We start from the raw sequence: 16,843 nt of genomic DNA on the forward strand, positions 1-16,843 counted from the left end.
CGAAAAGATTCAGGATAGAAAGTTTTCACGAGTATCCGGATTGATTCAACACACCCGAAACAGGTTCGGAATGGAGAGTTGCTGTCAAATGGTAATCGTGGAACGAACAGGTGATTTTTACTGCTGAACTAGCTGGCATTTCTTGGCGTGTGTATGTTCACTTTGTTCGGAGGATCTCTTCATATTTGCAGTGCTGTTCAAGGAGGGACCTTGCATCTTGGGGATGAATTAAGGACCTGCAGAAAAAAAGAGTGAAGACAGACAGCTTCCCGGAAACCGTAGACTCTAGCGGTAGTATTGACGGTATAAGCTGTTAGTCCCAATGGTTGGGGTGGCTCCCCTTTTGTCTTACGACAGCTTAAATAACCCGGTCCTTTGGATTTTCAAGGGGCTGTGGGCGCACACCCGCACCACTCAACCTGCAGTGCCAGCTTAACTCTGGCTGAGCCGGGGCCTTTCATTCCGGTCAAAAAGTTCGACCGAAAAACAACACTGTGTCATACCAATCTCGTTGGTGCCATATTTTCAATGGAGAGCCTAAACTGTGGGGTGCATAATGGAAAAGTGAAAAACTTGAGGGTGCAACGTACGCCAAGGTAAAATTCCGGGGAGCAAAATGAGATTTTTCCAAGATAATGCATCTTCCTCATCAGCAGCGTTATCATCATCACCATGGCGAGATAAAAGGAAGGCAAATTCTCCGTCCTCTGTCTTCTTTCACTGTCGAGAGAAAATCTCATACAAGGTCTCCATTAATGGAAGCTCTGGGGCTTCCAGCTCTCAGCGGTCTCAGAATTGCCAGCTCCAGTTCCTACAGACATGGCAGCGGAAGGACGCATTCCCTCGCGTCGGTGGCCCCACCTTCTCTCAAACTCGGGCGGTCCAACGGAGTCCACCGCAAAGTCTGTGATTCATCACTCTTCCTTGAACTAATTGCTCATGGACTGTTCTTTCGAGCTAATAATCAGGAAGATATTCAATCTTTATCTCTCTCTCAAACTTTTCTTTTTTTTGGTTTCAGAAATGGGGAGTTATCAGAATGGTAGCTGAAACTGATGACTACGACTTGAAGCAAATGAAGGACATGGCTGCTGCTAGGAAGAGATGGGACTCCCTGGTACAAACTATTCCTGCGACCACTGTTTCATGGGATGCTGTCAGTCTCAAGTTGGTCTTTTATTTTAGCTAGAGATGGACTAAATGCTTGCTTGTTATCCACTGAGTGGTGCTTTTTTTTTTTTACGCATTCAGTTTGACTGTTGAAGCTTACAATGCCAAAATAATCGATTGCTAGTTCAACATTCATGAAAATTTTGTTTCATGAGTACCTACGTTGGGATTTTGAAGAGATGATTCTCGGTTTCGGTCAGTAGATAAGAGAAGGGAAGATTAAAGTTTTGACTCCGAGGGAAGCTGGATATGCGATTCAGTTGTCTGATAAGACCCTGCTTGATGTTCGCCCTGCTGTGGAACGCAACAAGGTGAATGATTTTGTATTTTCTGTTCGTGCTCTTTCCGCTTTGTGAACTTTAGCTTTATACTTTAATATGGTACTAGAAGTTAGAATGTTGCTATTAACTTGCGCGCATGCATCTTTCTTGCCTCGAAAGACACAGTCATTCTCAACCTCATCTTTAATGAACTATTCTTGTTGTTCTCCTTTTTTGATAATGTTGAAGGCATGGGTGAAGGGTTCAACATGGATTCCGATCTTCGATGTTGATGGTAACTTGGATGCTGGGACTCTCTACAGAAAGGTCACAAACTTTGTGATGGGTACTGATACGTGTCATGCATCTGCATCCTTTTCCTCATATATTACCATCATTAGCTTTGTACTTAGCTTGCATTTATGTTTATATTTGGTGAGTCTGATAAACATCGGGGAAGGTCACCATATTGAGGAGCTGCAGAGTGAAACCTTTTGTTTATGAGTTTGATTCCTCCTATTTCAGATACCATGTAAAGATTTGACTTTTCACATGAGTTTAATTGGAATATATAGGAAATTCTACCTAAAATGACAACTTCTTGTTTCTAGGTGGATGGTGGAGCGGTGCACCAACAGTGGCTTATAACAAGTACGTTCAGAAACCTTTTTGTCCATTCTTATTGAACTGTCCTATACATCAAGGTGATTATTTACTCCATTGGCAGACAGTTCTTGTCGAAGGTCGAGGAAAAATTCCCAAAAGAGGCAGACCTCATTGTGGCGTGCCAGAAGGGGTTGAGGTAAGAACTCTTTTCATCCATCTTCATGCAGTTAAACTTAGCAGATGTCATCAACTAGTTCACCTAAATGTCATTCTGCAATATGCTCTGACATCAGTTCGCGGATCCATGGTCCTGGACCATCATCTAATAATTTTTGGGTATTCTAAATGACAGATCTTTAGCTGCATGTGAACTGCTATATAATTCTGGCTATGGAAACCTTTTCTGGGTTCAGGGTGGTCTGGAGGCTGCTGAAGAGGAGGTATATCTCCCGTTCATAACTTATTCGTCATCATTGGATCTATTTACTGTTGCATTCGTTTTCGGCGGCTTTGATAAGAGCAGGCCAGTTAGTCAACAAAGTTAATCTGAACCATATGTGAAGCAGGATCTCGCCAGGGAAGGTCTGCAGCCTCTTAAATTCGCTGGAATTGGTGGAGTTTCAGAATTTCTGGGGTAGCTGCCTAATCTTCACCACTCCTATGGTGGATATATGTGGCATCAATATAGCAAAATCTCTATTTTAGCCTCCTTTCTTCTGCATACTAGATTCCCTCCTCGGATATGGCAGTAGATAAGTTAAAATGACATCCTGTCAGACCCAATATGGCAAAATGCCTTTGCCTTGCAAGATTACATCAGTTAGGAACTGTTTTATCAAAGATTGAATAATCTCAAGATATTGAAACTTCTTTTTTTTTAATAATTAAACTAAGAGTCTCCTTTTCCTTAATCTCAGATGGACTGATCAACAAAGAGCTGCCGCTGCTAGAGAAGGTTGGGGTTATAGATTAGTCTTTTCTGCTCGTCTGGTAATTATCTTTTTTCCTCCTGTGTTAGTCCCTCAATTTCATGGTACCATTTGCAACATTTCTTAAAGGATAATGTTCTGATACTTAATTTACAATACAGGTGGGGCTCATTCTCATAGCTGATGCCTTATTTGTTGGTGCCCAGCAAGTAGGACGTTATCTTCAGGAGTTAAGATCCCACTGAGGTTTTGTCGTCGATATAGACTAGACTTCTCCTGTTCAATTTAAATGATGCTGATATTCAGTTTTGGATATTTGAACTCCTAGCTGGGACTCACAATGCTTAGAAGCTGTGAGACCCCGGCTCCTTTGATTCTGCATGGACATCTGTTTTTAGTCTCTGCTTTTTACTAGTAAATTCCAGTCAAAGACTGTTTGTGGGCATTGGTTTCGTAGAATCAGCCACCTCCCATTGACTTGTCCACGAAACGTAAGTAGGTCAGCCCTTGAGTTTTGTTCTTCCGGTGATGTGTATATTGGATTGTAACTTATGTCTAATAATGGTTCAGATCTCTATCGTTTAGTATGATTGTCTCAACCACCGATGTCTTGTGTAACCTGCTGTATTGTTGTTCGGGCATTCTGATGCAGGAAAAAGATCCAAGTAACAGGAATTTGGGTTCTCACATCCTTGCAGCAAGAAGAGCAACAAAGGACTGCATTAACGAGTCTATGATACAATGACTGAACAGAGTTTCCATTTAATATGAGCCGTTTAAAAAGCGAATCCACTCTCCCGCTCAAGGTAGGGATGATAATTACAAAGAAAGCCTTGAAGGTGATCGAATCAACAAGATCAGATTCTGGTCAGCGAAGACGTGAACACATGGCATATTCTTCAACTCGCCAAGTACCAAATTGAAGGTAGGTAATTGGTATGTCCTATCAGCCTACCTAACATATGATATGGAATGATATTATAGCAAATGTGGAATTTCATGAAAGATGTGCAGACCAGTATAATTGACCTAAAAAAGGTCCAGCACAAGTCCATTTCGAGGTAAAAAAAAAACGAAGATAATATAATAGTCTCGAGGAGCTATGTTTATTGTGGCTCAAATCGAGACTACATGAATTGGCTATGGAACTGCAAAAACCAGACGGATAGATCTGTTTTGATACGGTGCCGCTGGGAGGGTGGACAAGAAAATGTCATATTGTGGAAATGGGCCAGAGCTGAAACATAATTTTTGGGTGGATTGGAAATCTCGATGGGTGGTCCCCTAGCATTGCAAGCATTATGGCAAATTGACCATCGAGCAGCTTTGCCTTGGAAGGGAAATTATGTACGTGTGGAGGCAAAATATTTGGATTTAATATGTTTTTTTGACCTTTTGTCTTATGCATCTCACGGGCTTTACGCATGGAAGCCTTGCCCTATTACCTAGCTAGGCGCTCTCGATAGAATAATATCTTCACGCATGCATTAAATACATCCTTGAACATCGCATGCATCGACTCGGTGTAGTCTCCATCTCCACACAATTCTCGGGTTCGTTATCCTTTCGTCCATAAGATGGGTGTCGCTCGTTGGATTACGCATGGTATTACATTAGAAAGCATAGCCGCAATTCTAATAAAGCTCGATTCTGCGGATTGTCAGCTCCAATGTGTTCTAGCTCGGGGATTTGACATGACTCTACACTTATCAATGCAACCACCAGCAGCATGTAAACCATCTTAGCAACCAAGTTATGATGTAGAGGGCGAGTAAACGTCTCGAAGTTGACTCACTGTCTAACGTAAGTCCAACATCCCACCAAAGAGGCAAAAGACATCCATGTAACGTAATCATCGTAATATAATACCAAAAAAATAAAAATGATAAGGAAGGGATATAGGGGCAGAGCAGTCTTTCGGAGGTCAAGGCCCCACAGACTGCCACGTGGCAGACCACCTCTTCCTGAAAACCGAAGAGCCTAAAAAACAAAAACAGAAACCAAATCGGCAGTTGCAATCGCAGGTCGGAGCTCTTTGGGGTTGGGGAAGAAGTCGTCGTCTTCTCCTCCTCTCCTTCATCATCATCATCTTCATCTGGCATTCTTTTTTTTTTCCCTGTTATTAATTAGTTGAAAATAAAAAAGGAAAAATTAAACCTTTTTTTTTGTTCTTCATCCGTTGAAGTTACACTTGTGCCCCTACTCCGTCGTCAAAGCTCGAAGCTTTTCGCTTCTTACAGGCTGAAAACGGACACCCCACCAGAAAAAGAGAGAAGATTATTAATCCGGTCTTACTTTAGGATATTTTGGGGTTCATCATCGTCCTTTGTTGCATTGATTATTGTATTCTATAAAGAACCCAGAGAGAACCACAGCCCCTTGGCGTCCCCGTTCTTGCTTCTGCTCGTCAAAGGTATGTCTTTTGCACCAACTTTCTTATCTGTCTCTGCATCATGGATCGAATTTCATCGGTCAATCCTTAAAATCTTTTTTTTTTTCTGGATTTGTTCTGCTCTGTAAGCTGCGCTCAGATTTGATTGTAGTTTGCTGTCGTTTGTGAAGATCTGATGCAGGGTTCTTGACAAAAGCTCGGTTTGATTTCGATGAGCTCAGGAAGCTCTTCGTAGATCGAGAGGGTTCATTGCTGATGTTACATTCTCTGTGCGTTTTGATTGAGACTTGTTTCGAGATGTCTTTGAAGCATATGCTACTGTTTCATTAGTACGAAGCTTCTGTTCGATTGTGAAATGTTGAAACTTTTTATTGCAGGGGAAGTGTGATTGATTTATTGATTGGGAGCTCCTAGTTTTGTAATCTAAGGATGCCTGGGATTGTTATTGATGGAATTAATGAACAAGAAGTAGATAATGATGTAAATGGAAACTCCACACCCCATAAGGAAAGTTCGGCCCTGACCAAGTCTCCAAAATGCGAGATAAGCCCTGAAGCTGAGAGCCCCCATGGTGGTCATCATCTCAACCTACCCATCGATGGAGCGGTTGAAGTTGACACCTCCATCGAGAAGCTCTACGAGAATGTATGCGAGATGCAGAGTTCCGATCCGTCTCCTTCAAGGCAAAGCTTCGAGTCTGATGGGGAAGAGTCAAGGATCGACTCAGAGCTTCGCCACCTCGTGGGAGGAGAAATGAGGGAGTTGGAGATAATGGAGGAAGACGAGGTCGACAAGTCCCAGGAGGTTGAGAGTCACAGTGATGCCACTTCTAGGAAAGGAAGTTCGTCCACGAGCAAGAAGTCTGGAAAATTGGACAACACCCAGAGCTCAAAGTCGGCCTCCTCTGCAAATTCCAAGAAAGCCCAGGTGGAATCCGAGGCAACATCGAAGCAGACTCCCAAGAGTAAGAGCGCTTCTTCTGAGAAGCCCCCTATTGACAAGAGAAATGATAAAAATGTGAAGAAACTGAATGTGGGTATTAGTCCTGTGAAGAAATACCGGAACTCGCCAACTGGGGGTGGGAAGTTGCAGAACGGAGTTGCGGATTCATCTGATTCAGGATTAGACAATCCTGATCTCGGACCTTTCTTGCTTAAGCAAGCTAGGGATTTCATTTCCTCAGGAGATAATCCCCAGAGAGCTCTTGAGTTGGCTCTTCGAGCGGCAAAGTCGCTTGAGATCTGCTCAAATGGGAAGCCCAACTTAGAGCTGGTCATGTGTCTTCATGTTATAGCAGCTATATACTGCAGCTTAGGACAGTACAGTGAAGCCATTCCTGTTCTGGAGCGCTCGATCCAGATACCACTAATCGAGGAAGGTCAAGATCATGCTCTTGCTAAATTTGCAGGTCACATGCAGTTGGGTGATACTTATGCAATGTTGGGTCGACTTGAGAGTTCAATCCAATGCTACACGACAGGCTTGGAAGTTCAAAAACAAGTTCTTGGAGAAACTGACCCTAGAGTAGGGGAGACTTGTAGGTACTTGGCTGAAGCTCATGTTCAAGCCTTGCAGTTCGATGAGGCTGAGAGACTCTGCAGAATGGCCCTTGAAATTCACCGAGAAAATGGGGCCCCTGCCTCTCTTGAGGAGGCAGCTGATCGGAGGCTCATGGGGCTTATATGCGAAACGAAAGGGGACCATGAGGCTGCCCTTGAGCATCTTGTTCTTGCAAGCATGGCCATGGTTTCAAATGGCCAAGAAGTGGAGGTGGCAGCGGTTGATTGCAGTATTGGAGACACATACTTGTCCCTCTCTCGATATGACGAGGCTGTTTTTGCCTATCAGAAGGCTCTCACAGTTTTTAAAACCACAAAGGGGGAAAACCATCCTTCAGTGGCCTCAGTCTTTGTTCGACTTGCTGAACTCTACAACAAAACGGGGAAGTTCAGGGAAGCAAAGTCTTATTGCGAAAATGCCCTTCGGATCTACGAGAAGCCCTTGCCTGGGATCCCACCGGAGGAGTTTGCCAGTGGCCTCACCGATGTCTCTGCAATCTATGAATCGATGAATGAGCTCGAGGAGGCAATTAAGTTGCTGCAGAAGGCATTGAAGATATACAACGATGCCCCCGGTCAGCAGGGAACAATAGCTGGAATTGAAGCTCAGATGGGCGTCATGTATTACATGTTGGGCAATTACTCGGACTCCTATGCTTCGTTCAGTAGCGCCATCTCGAAGCTTCGTGCTAGTGGAGAGAAGAAATCTGCATTCTTTGGGATCGCTCTCAATCAGATGGGACTTGCTTGTGTGCAACGTTATTCTATAAACGAGGCCACAGAGTTGTTCGAAGAGGCCAGGAGTATATTGGAACAACAATACGGGCCTTATCATCCTGACACGCTTGGAGTTTACAGCAATCTGGCAGGCACTTATGATGCTCTTGGCAGGTAATTAATGTTTGGCTGGCTTCATTGATATTCATCTAGTTTATATGTGTTGTGGTTATATTTGCAAAAATCGAACAGAGGACGAGTGTCAACTTTTCTTGATCGGTGACTTCATTTGACATGTAAAGCCAGTCACAAGGTAGTGCTAATATATGAATGTCCTCTGTGAAAACTTATTAGGTTGGATGATGCGATTAAGTTATTGGAGTATGTTGTCGGGATGAGAGAGGAAAAGCTCGGGACAGCGAATCCCGATGTGGACGACGAGAAGAGAAGGTTGGCTGAGTTACTTAAGGAGGCAGGCAGGGTTCGGAGCAGAAAGGGCCGATCTCTTGAGAACCTCCTTGATGCCAACTCTCAGAGTATAGGCAGGGATGGAGTTAAGGTATGATAAGTGATGGTTTTCGATTCAGAAATGAACATGATGTATATTATAGGTCTTTTTAAAAAAGATAAGAGAAAAAAAAAAATTGAAGCGGGAGGCACAGAAGACGAGGACACAGGAACATTGGTATTTATATATTCTTGTTTTCATACTTCAAGTGATAAGGGGGGAGATTATTTATTCGTCTTTGGTTGAGGTGTTCTAGTGCTTTCTTGGATTGGGTTGCTGTAAAACAGAGAATGTTGTTGTGATAAATCTGTAATATGTTGTTCACAAAGGTAAATTATCAATAGAAACATCAGATGGATTCTGAACTCTTGGGAATGCGCTTTTTCCATTCATTTGCTATAATATGTGGAGCTTTTTTTTGTTGATAATGGTGAGATAAAGTTTGCTTAGTCATTGATTACGTAACATATCACTCTGAAGTCTCAAACTTCGAAAAGGAACGCCATTTATTCATTTCAGTTGGCTTGTCAATTATAAGATATTGAGTCGTATTATTGGCGTGTCGTCTTTTTCGTGCTGGGTCCCGTTAATTCAAGTTGATGGTATTTTTCATTGTTTATTGTCTAACATCATGGTGCTGCTACTTAATTTGTCTGGGCCATGTTGGATGATTGATTGATAATCATCAGAGTGGAGGGAGTTGGGTCAGGGTGAACAATTGTTAAATTGTCTTCAAAACTGGAACCTTTTTGCCTCTTCGACTTAGTAAAGCACAATGCCTTCGTAAAGAGGGGGAAGCACCGACTTCTCCTAAAGCATTGATTTGTTACAGCGCAATGTGAGGAAGCGGGTTTCGGTGGATCTACAAGTGAAGGAAAAATTTGCTGTTCCATGAAGCAATTCCTACATCTTATTCTTGTCCAATTGCTGAGACTCGAGTTGTCTGCATGAAGTTGATATCACCCTTACATACTGTAGCACAGGTATTTGAAAACATTGAGTTGTTGATATCATATCGAGTGAGAACTCGTCTTCTTATATTGGCACATAGAAGCCCTTTTCCATCATGCCATTTGATGCATCTGAAGAGGAGCTCGAATTATTGTCGGCCTTGTCTGTATATGTATCTTTGTGCTATCGCAGCTACTGCTAGCAAAACAATGGCATGGTGAAGAGGGGCTGAATCGGCTGATTGTTCGTGGAAATCTGAGAATCTCATGAACCTTCAGCGAATCAAACAGCTCCATAATGAATCTATTTGCGTTCCAGCCCGGCGGTGTCCATAAGCAATGTGGAAATGACAGTAGTTTCCATAACAGAAAGACAGCTCCACTTTTGGAGTTTAAGAGTGCAGGTTGGCATGTTCTCCACGCTAAATATGTTCTCTATTCTCTACTTCAACTCGGTGCCTAACCTTTTTCTCGGGTTTTTTCTGTTGAAAGAACTGCCGGGGTTCGCCATACAAAAGCCACGAGAGCTATGGAACCTATATGGCTTTGAACTTCCAATCCGGGACATGTATTCTCTAGGCAACATATCCGTGGCTTATATGGATTATAAGCATTTATAACAGACAGTGCAAGACCCTGTCTGCTTTGTGTTTTTGCTTGCGCATTTTGTGAGGTTCATTCCAAGTTTCTGTAATTTCGAAGTTATCTTGTATATAATGAACCGATCATGCTATACATGAAAGGAACGATTTTCTTGTTTTACTGAATCAAAAGCCAGGGCTCGGGTTTGGTTGTCTCATTCAATCAATTCCGGTTCAGCTCTGGCTATCCACATCGACCAAAGCCCAATTTAAGTGAAGTGAGCTAAAACGATTCTCGAACAATTTGAATTCAACTATCGACTCGATTTTATCAGCCTCTAGCCAAGCTTGCCAATTGAGTGAAACTACCCCGAGCTCAATAGTATTCCACTCGAGAGACTTGCGAGCCTAATCCAACTTTATAGTTTTTTAATGCATGACACACGGATACATAAATATAGTCGGTAGATGCAGTTATAATTTAATTATCATAATTGACTTTGTCTTATATTTCATTATTTATAAAATAAACGAAGTAAATCGTATTGATGATAATGCAACAGATGAAGTAATTATTAATATTGTATTAATGAATTTGAAAAAAAAAACACGTGATCAAAAGTGAAAAAGAAGAGAATTCAACGAAATATGTATTATTGTTAGTATTTTACGCAAACCGTCACTTGTCTTTCAAATTTAATTGACCAAACGCCTTGCACTACCAATTTGAATAGTTGCGTTTTACTAATCATATTGAAGCATCCCAATATATAAATTTTGTGTGAATTAGATATGAAAACTAAAAGGTATATATTTCAATAATGTAAAAGAATAAATGAAGAGTGTACAGTTATGAACCACAAATCTAACAATAATAAGCAAAAATATATGTAAAATCTAAACAGGTAAATTTTAAAATATATATAATTATGATATTTGTAAAAGAAATTCTACATAAAAAGGCTCTTCTGTTATAAAAAATCACGGATAATATATATAATTATATTATTTCATTCTATTAACATTTTACATTCTATAAATATTATTGATAATATACGTAGATAAGAACAATATAACTCTATAAATCAAACTGACAGACCAAACTTTTAATATTCAGATTGAAATAAATGGTTTCTGTACTTCGATGTTCGATTACTTAAACAACTAAACTTTAATTATTTTTTTTAATTAATTAAAATTTTGAAATTGTACCAGTATATTTTTATTTATATATAATAATCAATTGCAAACTAATTAATGCATAATTATACTAAATTTAATATTATTTGTTTTTAGGAAAGTAACAAAAAAAAAATGAATTTAGCCCTAAACCTAATTGGAACGAATCGAACCATGAAGTGAACAGTGTCTGAGTCGCACTCCCTGACATCTACTCTCATCGCTCGCACTCGGTCTCGTCTCGATTTTCGAAGGCAGGACCGACCACCTGCTGCTGCTCCGTGCTCCGCCTTCGTTCCCTTGCTGTGCTGCTGCCCCTCTTCGTTCCCCAGCTGCTGCTGCGGTGCTGCTCCCTCTCTGTAGCCCCTGCTGCTGCTGCTGCTCGCTGCACTGAGCCGAGGCTTGTCGAGCTTGAGCTCTAGCTCGAGCCTTCAATTTGTATAACGTGCCGAACTCCCAGGCTAGACCAACCATTGTATAATGGAAGATAAGTCCTCTGGATCGCCGTCGAGTCTCGTTGATCAACCAGTCGTTAGTAGATTGCTCCTCCACCTCCTGCTTCTTCTTCTTGTTGCTGACCCCTTTTTGCGTTCTCTCCCGTTAACTGTGTGCTGCTTTATGGATATTTTTGTAGGTTCCAGGGGATGTGGTTCTTGACCTCTCAACAATGCCCAACCAAACAATCAAGCTCGGAGGCGGCCTTCGGCAGGTCTGTTCTTTCGGATTTCAGCTGTAATTTTCCTGTCAAAGCCTTGAAGATGCCAATACTAATGCAAAGACATAACTTTCTATGCGGGGATGTGTGTTATGGAGTCAAAATTGGATTCTTGACTAGTTGAGGAACTATTGAGTGCTTGAACATGATACGTGCCACTGCATTGACGTAAAACTGCTTCCTTTGTTTTCCTTTGTGCGAGTCAATGAAATGTCTTCCTTAAGATAATATCATTCATTTGGATTGAAAAGCGGAGAGGTAAGATTCATCTTAGCCACTGTGTTTTTGTAGGATGCTGACGTGATTACGGTTATGAAAGCTGGAAGGCTGAGGTTCTTAAAGCCGAACAAGTACTGGGTTGAGAGCTCTCAGAAGAGGGTCAGTATTTCCTATGATGATCCTCTGTTCTTTCCAGAATTGGGTACTTTTATAAACAAACGTCTCTTTCCCCTTGACAACTTGAGAAGTATGGATTGTGTGACCTGTCCTGTGCATGGCAGGGATGTAGTGAGGTTCATTAAGCAAACAGAGTTGTATATATCCGCAATATAATCATCTAGAAGGGAAAACTAGTATTTGGAGGGTGGCTCAAATTATTTGGTAGATCTCTCTTGTATGTAAAGGATGCTGTTTGCTTCATGTAACATTGTTTAGTTGTTGCTTCCTGCAGTATGTGCCCCGTGTGGACGATAATGTCCTTGGAATCGTTGTAGACACTAAAGCAGATGTAAGTTCATTCTGAAGTACTCCATCTCATGATTTTATGCTAATACTGGTCTTATAGAGCTCAATTAGCCTGAATTTAATAAGAGTAAGAATAAGAAAAAGGCATCTATTAAAACTGTACAGAACTTGGTGCCTAGAATGTGGCTGTATCAGAAATCACCTGTTAAATAGGCTGATGTAGTTTGCTTCGCCATGATCTGCAGCTGCTCTCTTTGTGATGCTTTTTCTTGTGATTGTATTGAGATATCATACCAAGATCATGCTTCTTTTTTGTTTTCGTTCATTGTATTTTCAATAGCTCAAGTATTTGATTACCCACTGCTAACCTCTTCATCTGCACCTTACATAATGGTAAATAGAGTTGCACCCAACTTCTTGTGCATCCTATCTATCTATAATACTGTATATATTTGTCTCTGCAGAACTTTCTTGTTGACATAAAAGGTCCTGCAATAGCTTTTCTGCCTGTACTTGCATTCGAAGGAGGAACCAGGAGAAATATACCAAAATTTGAGGTGCATACTGTTACCTTTTCATAAATACCAGTACACCTTGTTTACATTGGCACAATTTGCACAATTTGCCACTTAATTTTCCATGTCAAAATTGATATTTGGGTGATCTCGCCCATCTATGTTAGTAACTGGTCGGTAAAACCAATGAATCATTTGACATGATGTCACTTTGGTTCTTAAAACATCGTTGTGCTGTAGGCAGGTACTCTGGTTTATGTTCGAGTTGTGAAGGCAAATCCTGGTACTAATCCTGAGCTTTCCTGCACTGATGGTGGGTTGCTTCCCCCCCCCCCCCCCCCCCCCCCCCCCCCCCCCCCCCCCCCCCTTCTCTCTCTCTCTCTCTTTTCGCTGTAGGTGATATCTGTCTTATATTTTGATTTTGCTGATAATTTTATTCTTGGTTTGTTATCTTTAGCTAGTGGAAAAGCAGCGGAATTTGGTCCTTTGAAAGATGGTTTCATGTTCGAATGTTCAACTGGTCTATCAAGAATGTAATTTTTTTCTGCATTTTACTCTCAGATGCTCCAATTAGTTTTTACAGAACTTTTCATCGCACAGTGTGCTTTCCTCCACCATAATGACTGTTTGCTTCGTATGCTTTAGGATGCTGAGTTCTCCAACTTGTCCAGTTCTCGAGGAATTTGGGAAGAAGCTATCATTTGAAGTAGCGGTTGGTTTAAATGGCCGAGTTTGGGTATGCCTAGGACTATTGACTGAGAAATGGTGTCTGATGAATGAATGAGTCTCAAGAATCACGGTATTAATTCTTCTCATTCATGTTTCAGGTGAATGCAGCATCTCCAGCCACCGTCATTGTCGTCTCTAATGCCATAATGAAGTCAGAATCTTTAAGTAGTACGCAGCAAAGAATCATGGCCCGTAAATTGCTTGAGAAAGTTCAGTGATTGTTCTTCTGCCCAATCTCTCATCCAAAACCTCTGTGAGTAAATGAATCTCTTATTCTTAAGTAACTCCTTTCATTTTGTTTTTTTGTTTTTTTACGATATGATATTCTTTCACAATGATGACCGAACTACTCTTTTATTCTTCACACAGCAATTTTGATGCTCACTGCAATGTATGTTGCACGATCTGCTTGGATATCACGATCTTTGTGAAAAGTGAAGGAAGCTCTCTGGCAAAGTCCTTTGGCTCGGTTCAGCCATGGGCATCATTCAGGGATGTGTGTCTCTTTGTTAAATAAGCAAAGCATGATCCACCTTTTGATACTCAAACAAGTCCCATGTTGCCCGAGTTTTTGACTGAATGATATCTCGAGGTTCGATAAACTCTTAGCATCTCTTGTTTGCTAATGATCCGATCTGAAGGAATGCTTTTTTATCCAGCTGAGTATTGTGATTCCACTTTAGTTCAGGTTTTGGTTTAGCTGGGAATCATGTGCTGGGATTTTGCATATAATTAATTACACGCACACTATGGGTGGGGGGACTTTAGGTTCACGGGTTAATAAATTATATTCCCAATTAATCGGTGAAGAGGTAATGATTGGCAGTGCTTAGGCAATTCATCTTTCCACTTACTTTTTTGTCGTGTACTCATTACTAATGCAGGTTTTTTTTTTTTTTGCTGAAAGTGTTGAGTAGATTCATTATAATATACCGCAAAAGCAGATAGAGGAGAAAATGCCCAATGCCTAATTGGGTATTACAAGAATTGAAGAAATGATTTATCCTCCAAGCAAACAATAAAGGATAATAAGTGAAAAAATCACTACGGATAAAAACAAATCCATATGTCATTTGCCATCTTGAATCGAAAGATTTGCTCATGAGTTGTTAACAATCTTTCATCACAGACCCTAGCCAATGCTGAGAAGGGGGAAAGAGGTTGCACCTTGCCCTAAATCCATGATGAAAATCTACTATGCTATTAAAAAAAGTAGAGTAGCAGGGTGTATTGGGCCGATATCCGTGCGCAAGATCCCAGCACAGATCATAGCCCCTAGTTCGAACAATCGAACCTAATCCTTAATAGTTCAATCCCAAAATAATCAAACCGAGGCCGTTGGGGCCTCCTTGATTGGATTAGACCAGTGATTACCTCTGGGAACCAAGACCCGTTCAAAATTCAACACAAAAGGGCAAGCCACAAAAGTTGATTTGGACAAGTGGAAGGTAAAGATCGATCAAACTCAGGGTGCTTTCATCTAGATGGTGGGCGGTGATTCTGCTGCTGGGGTGGCAAAGAGGCCACAGAGGAGAAGTTGCCATCGAGGAGGGGGGAACCGATCAGACAAGGCTGAGTTGAAGAAGGGCGTTCGACTCCTTGCCGTCAAGGGGTTGACAACCGGAGCCGATCTCCGTGGATGACCTCGTTCACCGTCTTCACCTCAGATCTGAGGTTGGCGAAGCTGAGGATGGCACTAGACCACCTCCGGTCTATCAAAGGAGAGTAAGCACCTCAGGAGGGGCACAATGGAGGCCATGATCGAGACGAACGCGGGAGCCGCAGCCATCTCCTCCGAAACTCGACAATGCTGTCAACCGGGGAAAGGAAGAGTGAGGAGAGGAGAGAATGGAAGAAGCCATCGGAGAGACGAAACACCAAGGAAAACTTTCTATACTATACGCTAGAAGTTATGCACTTGAGGTCCCGGCGCAATTGAACTCGATCTGCAAGCAGGTGCGTGGATCCCCATCAACAATCTTGCCTTTTTTTTGGCTCAAGCAGCCAAGTGGATCCGTTCATTGATCCGCAATCTTGTATCTAAACATAGGACGAATGCTATGCTCTCATCATGGTCCATATCGTGGTTTAGATTCCGGTATCGGCTAGATTCTCATAAGGCAAATTATGGAAGCTAATGGGCCCACCTGACACCGTATGAGTTATTGCTTTCGATCTGGCGACCAGGTCCAAGTTTTCGATTGATCAAGTAGCAAAAGACGCATTAAATGTTCTCTGTGTCGAGTCTCTGCCTGACGATCGGTCACTGCTAGCCTGAGACTGAAGGAAACAGGATGAGATGAGAGGCCCCATCCATTTCTTACAAAACAAAAACAAAGGTCGTCCACAATCCAATCCATATGGTCAGGACATAACTACGTTGCTCGTCTTCTACCGCAGTTTCGAGAGTAGGGACTTTTATTTTAAAATTTCAACTATGGAGAATAGGAAAAAAAAATCATATTTATGAGGTACGATATAATATATGCATACTTCATTTTTCGAGTGATTTGAATGTTTCTCTTTTTATAAGTTTGTTGTAGAATAATTGAAATTTCTTGGGCGATCCAAGGAAATTATCGCTCGCTATTTTTGCCTAATTAACACAATTTTAGCAAACTATATAAATCACATAATACATAATATTTGTATGCCGTGATTTGTCGAAGACTAAAATATAACATATTGTACTCTCAAATCAAAGTTGAATTCACGTGTTTGAATATTTTATTTATAATTGTGAGGAGAAGTCAATTATTACATAAATTCAGAAAGACCATATATATATATATATACAGACACACCCTTTGGAGAGAGAGAGATAGAGATCTAGCACCGATCTCATCGTCTGCACTCACTGAAGAAGATGAGACCACAGTCCATAAATATCCCTGATGATCATATGCAATTCGTACAACGTTCTGACTTGGCCTATATAATACAATATTATACACAGTACCACGTGACGTATATATTTTGCATGTACTAATTGCGTTATATATTTTGCGTTGCCAGGTGCTCTTTTTTCTGGGGAATGAAATCCCAACCCGCACAAATTAGGAGGGTAGCAACAAAACAGAAGCCGGACCATCGAAACGTGAGAATCAGTAGTTTTTTTTTTTTATCGGGGGTTACCAATGTTCATATAGATGATATATACCCACGTCAGCTTACTGGATTACTTTTGGAAATATATATATGTATGTATGTAATGTGAATGGAGAATATCGTTTTGGTGAAAAGAGGGGATTCGAGATCAAAACAAGTGTCAATTTACATATATATATATATATATATCATTATATTAAGCCTTTTAGTTTGACGATTTATACATAAGTGACAATGAAAT

At 41.2% G+C, this 16,843-nt stretch overlaps 3 protein-coding genes and 1 long non-coding RNA gene across 7 annotated transcripts; 3 read left to right on the forward strand and 1 right to left on the reverse strand.

Annotated features, from left to right (window-relative positions):
• The first annotated feature begins 620 nt into the window (after positions 1-620).
• LOC116213771 (rhodanese-like domain-containing protein 11, chloroplastic) lies at positions 621-3,564 on the forward strand. The gene is made up of 10 exons (XM_031548827.1): positions 621-902; positions 1,022-1,117; positions 1,374-1,481; positions 1,680-1,776; positions 2,042-2,081; positions 2,158-2,232; positions 2,389-2,476; positions 2,603-2,670; positions 2,954-3,026; positions 3,127-3,564. Exons 1-10 carry the CDS (start codon positions 636-638, stop codon positions 3,208-3,210), a joined length of 996 nt encoding a protein of 331 aa, XP_031404687.1. The 5' UTR covers positions 621-635; the 3' UTR covers positions 3,211-3,564.
• Positions 3,565-4,972: 1,408 nt separating this feature from the next.
• LOC116213767 (protein KINESIN LIGHT CHAIN-RELATED 3-like) lies at positions 4,973-8,566 on the forward strand. Of its 2 annotated transcripts, XM_031548821.1 has the most exons (4): positions 4,973-5,378; positions 5,528-5,626; positions 5,735-7,807; positions 7,988-8,566. In XM_031548821.1, exons 3-4 carry the CDS (start codon positions 5,787-5,789, stop codon positions 8,196-8,198), a joined length of 2,232 nt encoding a protein of 743 aa, XP_031404681.1. In that variant the 5' UTR covers positions 4,973-5,378; positions 5,528-5,626; positions 5,735-5,786; the 3' UTR covers positions 8,199-8,566. The 2 variants fall into 2 exon arrangements, with proteins under 2 accessions (XP_031404681.1, XP_031404680.1); XM_031548820.1 differs by lacking the exon at positions 5,528-5,626 and having other exon boundaries at positions 4,974-5,378.
• A 2,447-nt stretch (positions 8,567-11,013) lies between these two features.
• LOC116215262 (putative exosome complex component rrp40) lies at positions 11,014-14,176 on the forward strand. 2 transcript variants are annotated; one of them, XM_031550900.1, is made up of 10 exons: positions 11,014-11,382; positions 11,486-11,560; positions 11,858-11,944; positions 12,237-12,293; positions 12,715-12,807; positions 13,006-13,078; positions 13,223-13,298; positions 13,411-13,501; positions 13,593-13,747; positions 13,864-14,176. In XM_031550900.1, the coding sequence occupies exons 1-9, from the start codon at positions 11,332-11,334 to the stop codon at positions 13,710-13,712; spliced, it is 723 nt and encodes a 240-aa protein (XP_031406760.1). In that variant the 5' UTR covers positions 11,014-11,331; the 3' UTR covers positions 13,713-13,747; positions 13,864-14,176. The 2 variants fall into 2 exon arrangements, with proteins under 2 accessions (XP_031406760.1, XP_031406761.1); XM_031550901.1 differs by having other exon boundaries at positions 11,245-11,386.
• Positions 14,177-14,545: 369 nt separating this feature from the next.
• On the reverse strand, positions 14,546-15,577 carry LOC116215263. Of its 2 annotated transcripts, none has more exons than XR_004158439.1 (2): positions 15,397-15,577; positions 14,546-15,304 (listed from the first exon to the last, which is right to left on the reverse strand). It is a non-coding gene; the product is annotated as an uncharacterized LOC116215263 (long non-coding RNA). The 2 variants fall into 2 exon arrangements; XR_004158438.1 differs by having other exon boundaries at positions 15,392-15,577.
• Positions 15,578-16,843: the final 1,266 nt, after the last annotated feature.

The sequence above is a fragment of the Punica granatum genome, chromosome 7 (genome assembly GCF_007655135.1).
Source record: "Punica granatum isolate Tunisia-2019 chromosome 7, ASM765513v2, whole genome shotgun sequence".
Classification (NCBI taxonomy): domain Eukaryota; kingdom Viridiplantae; phylum Streptophyta; class Magnoliopsida; order Myrtales; family Lythraceae; genus Punica; species Punica granatum.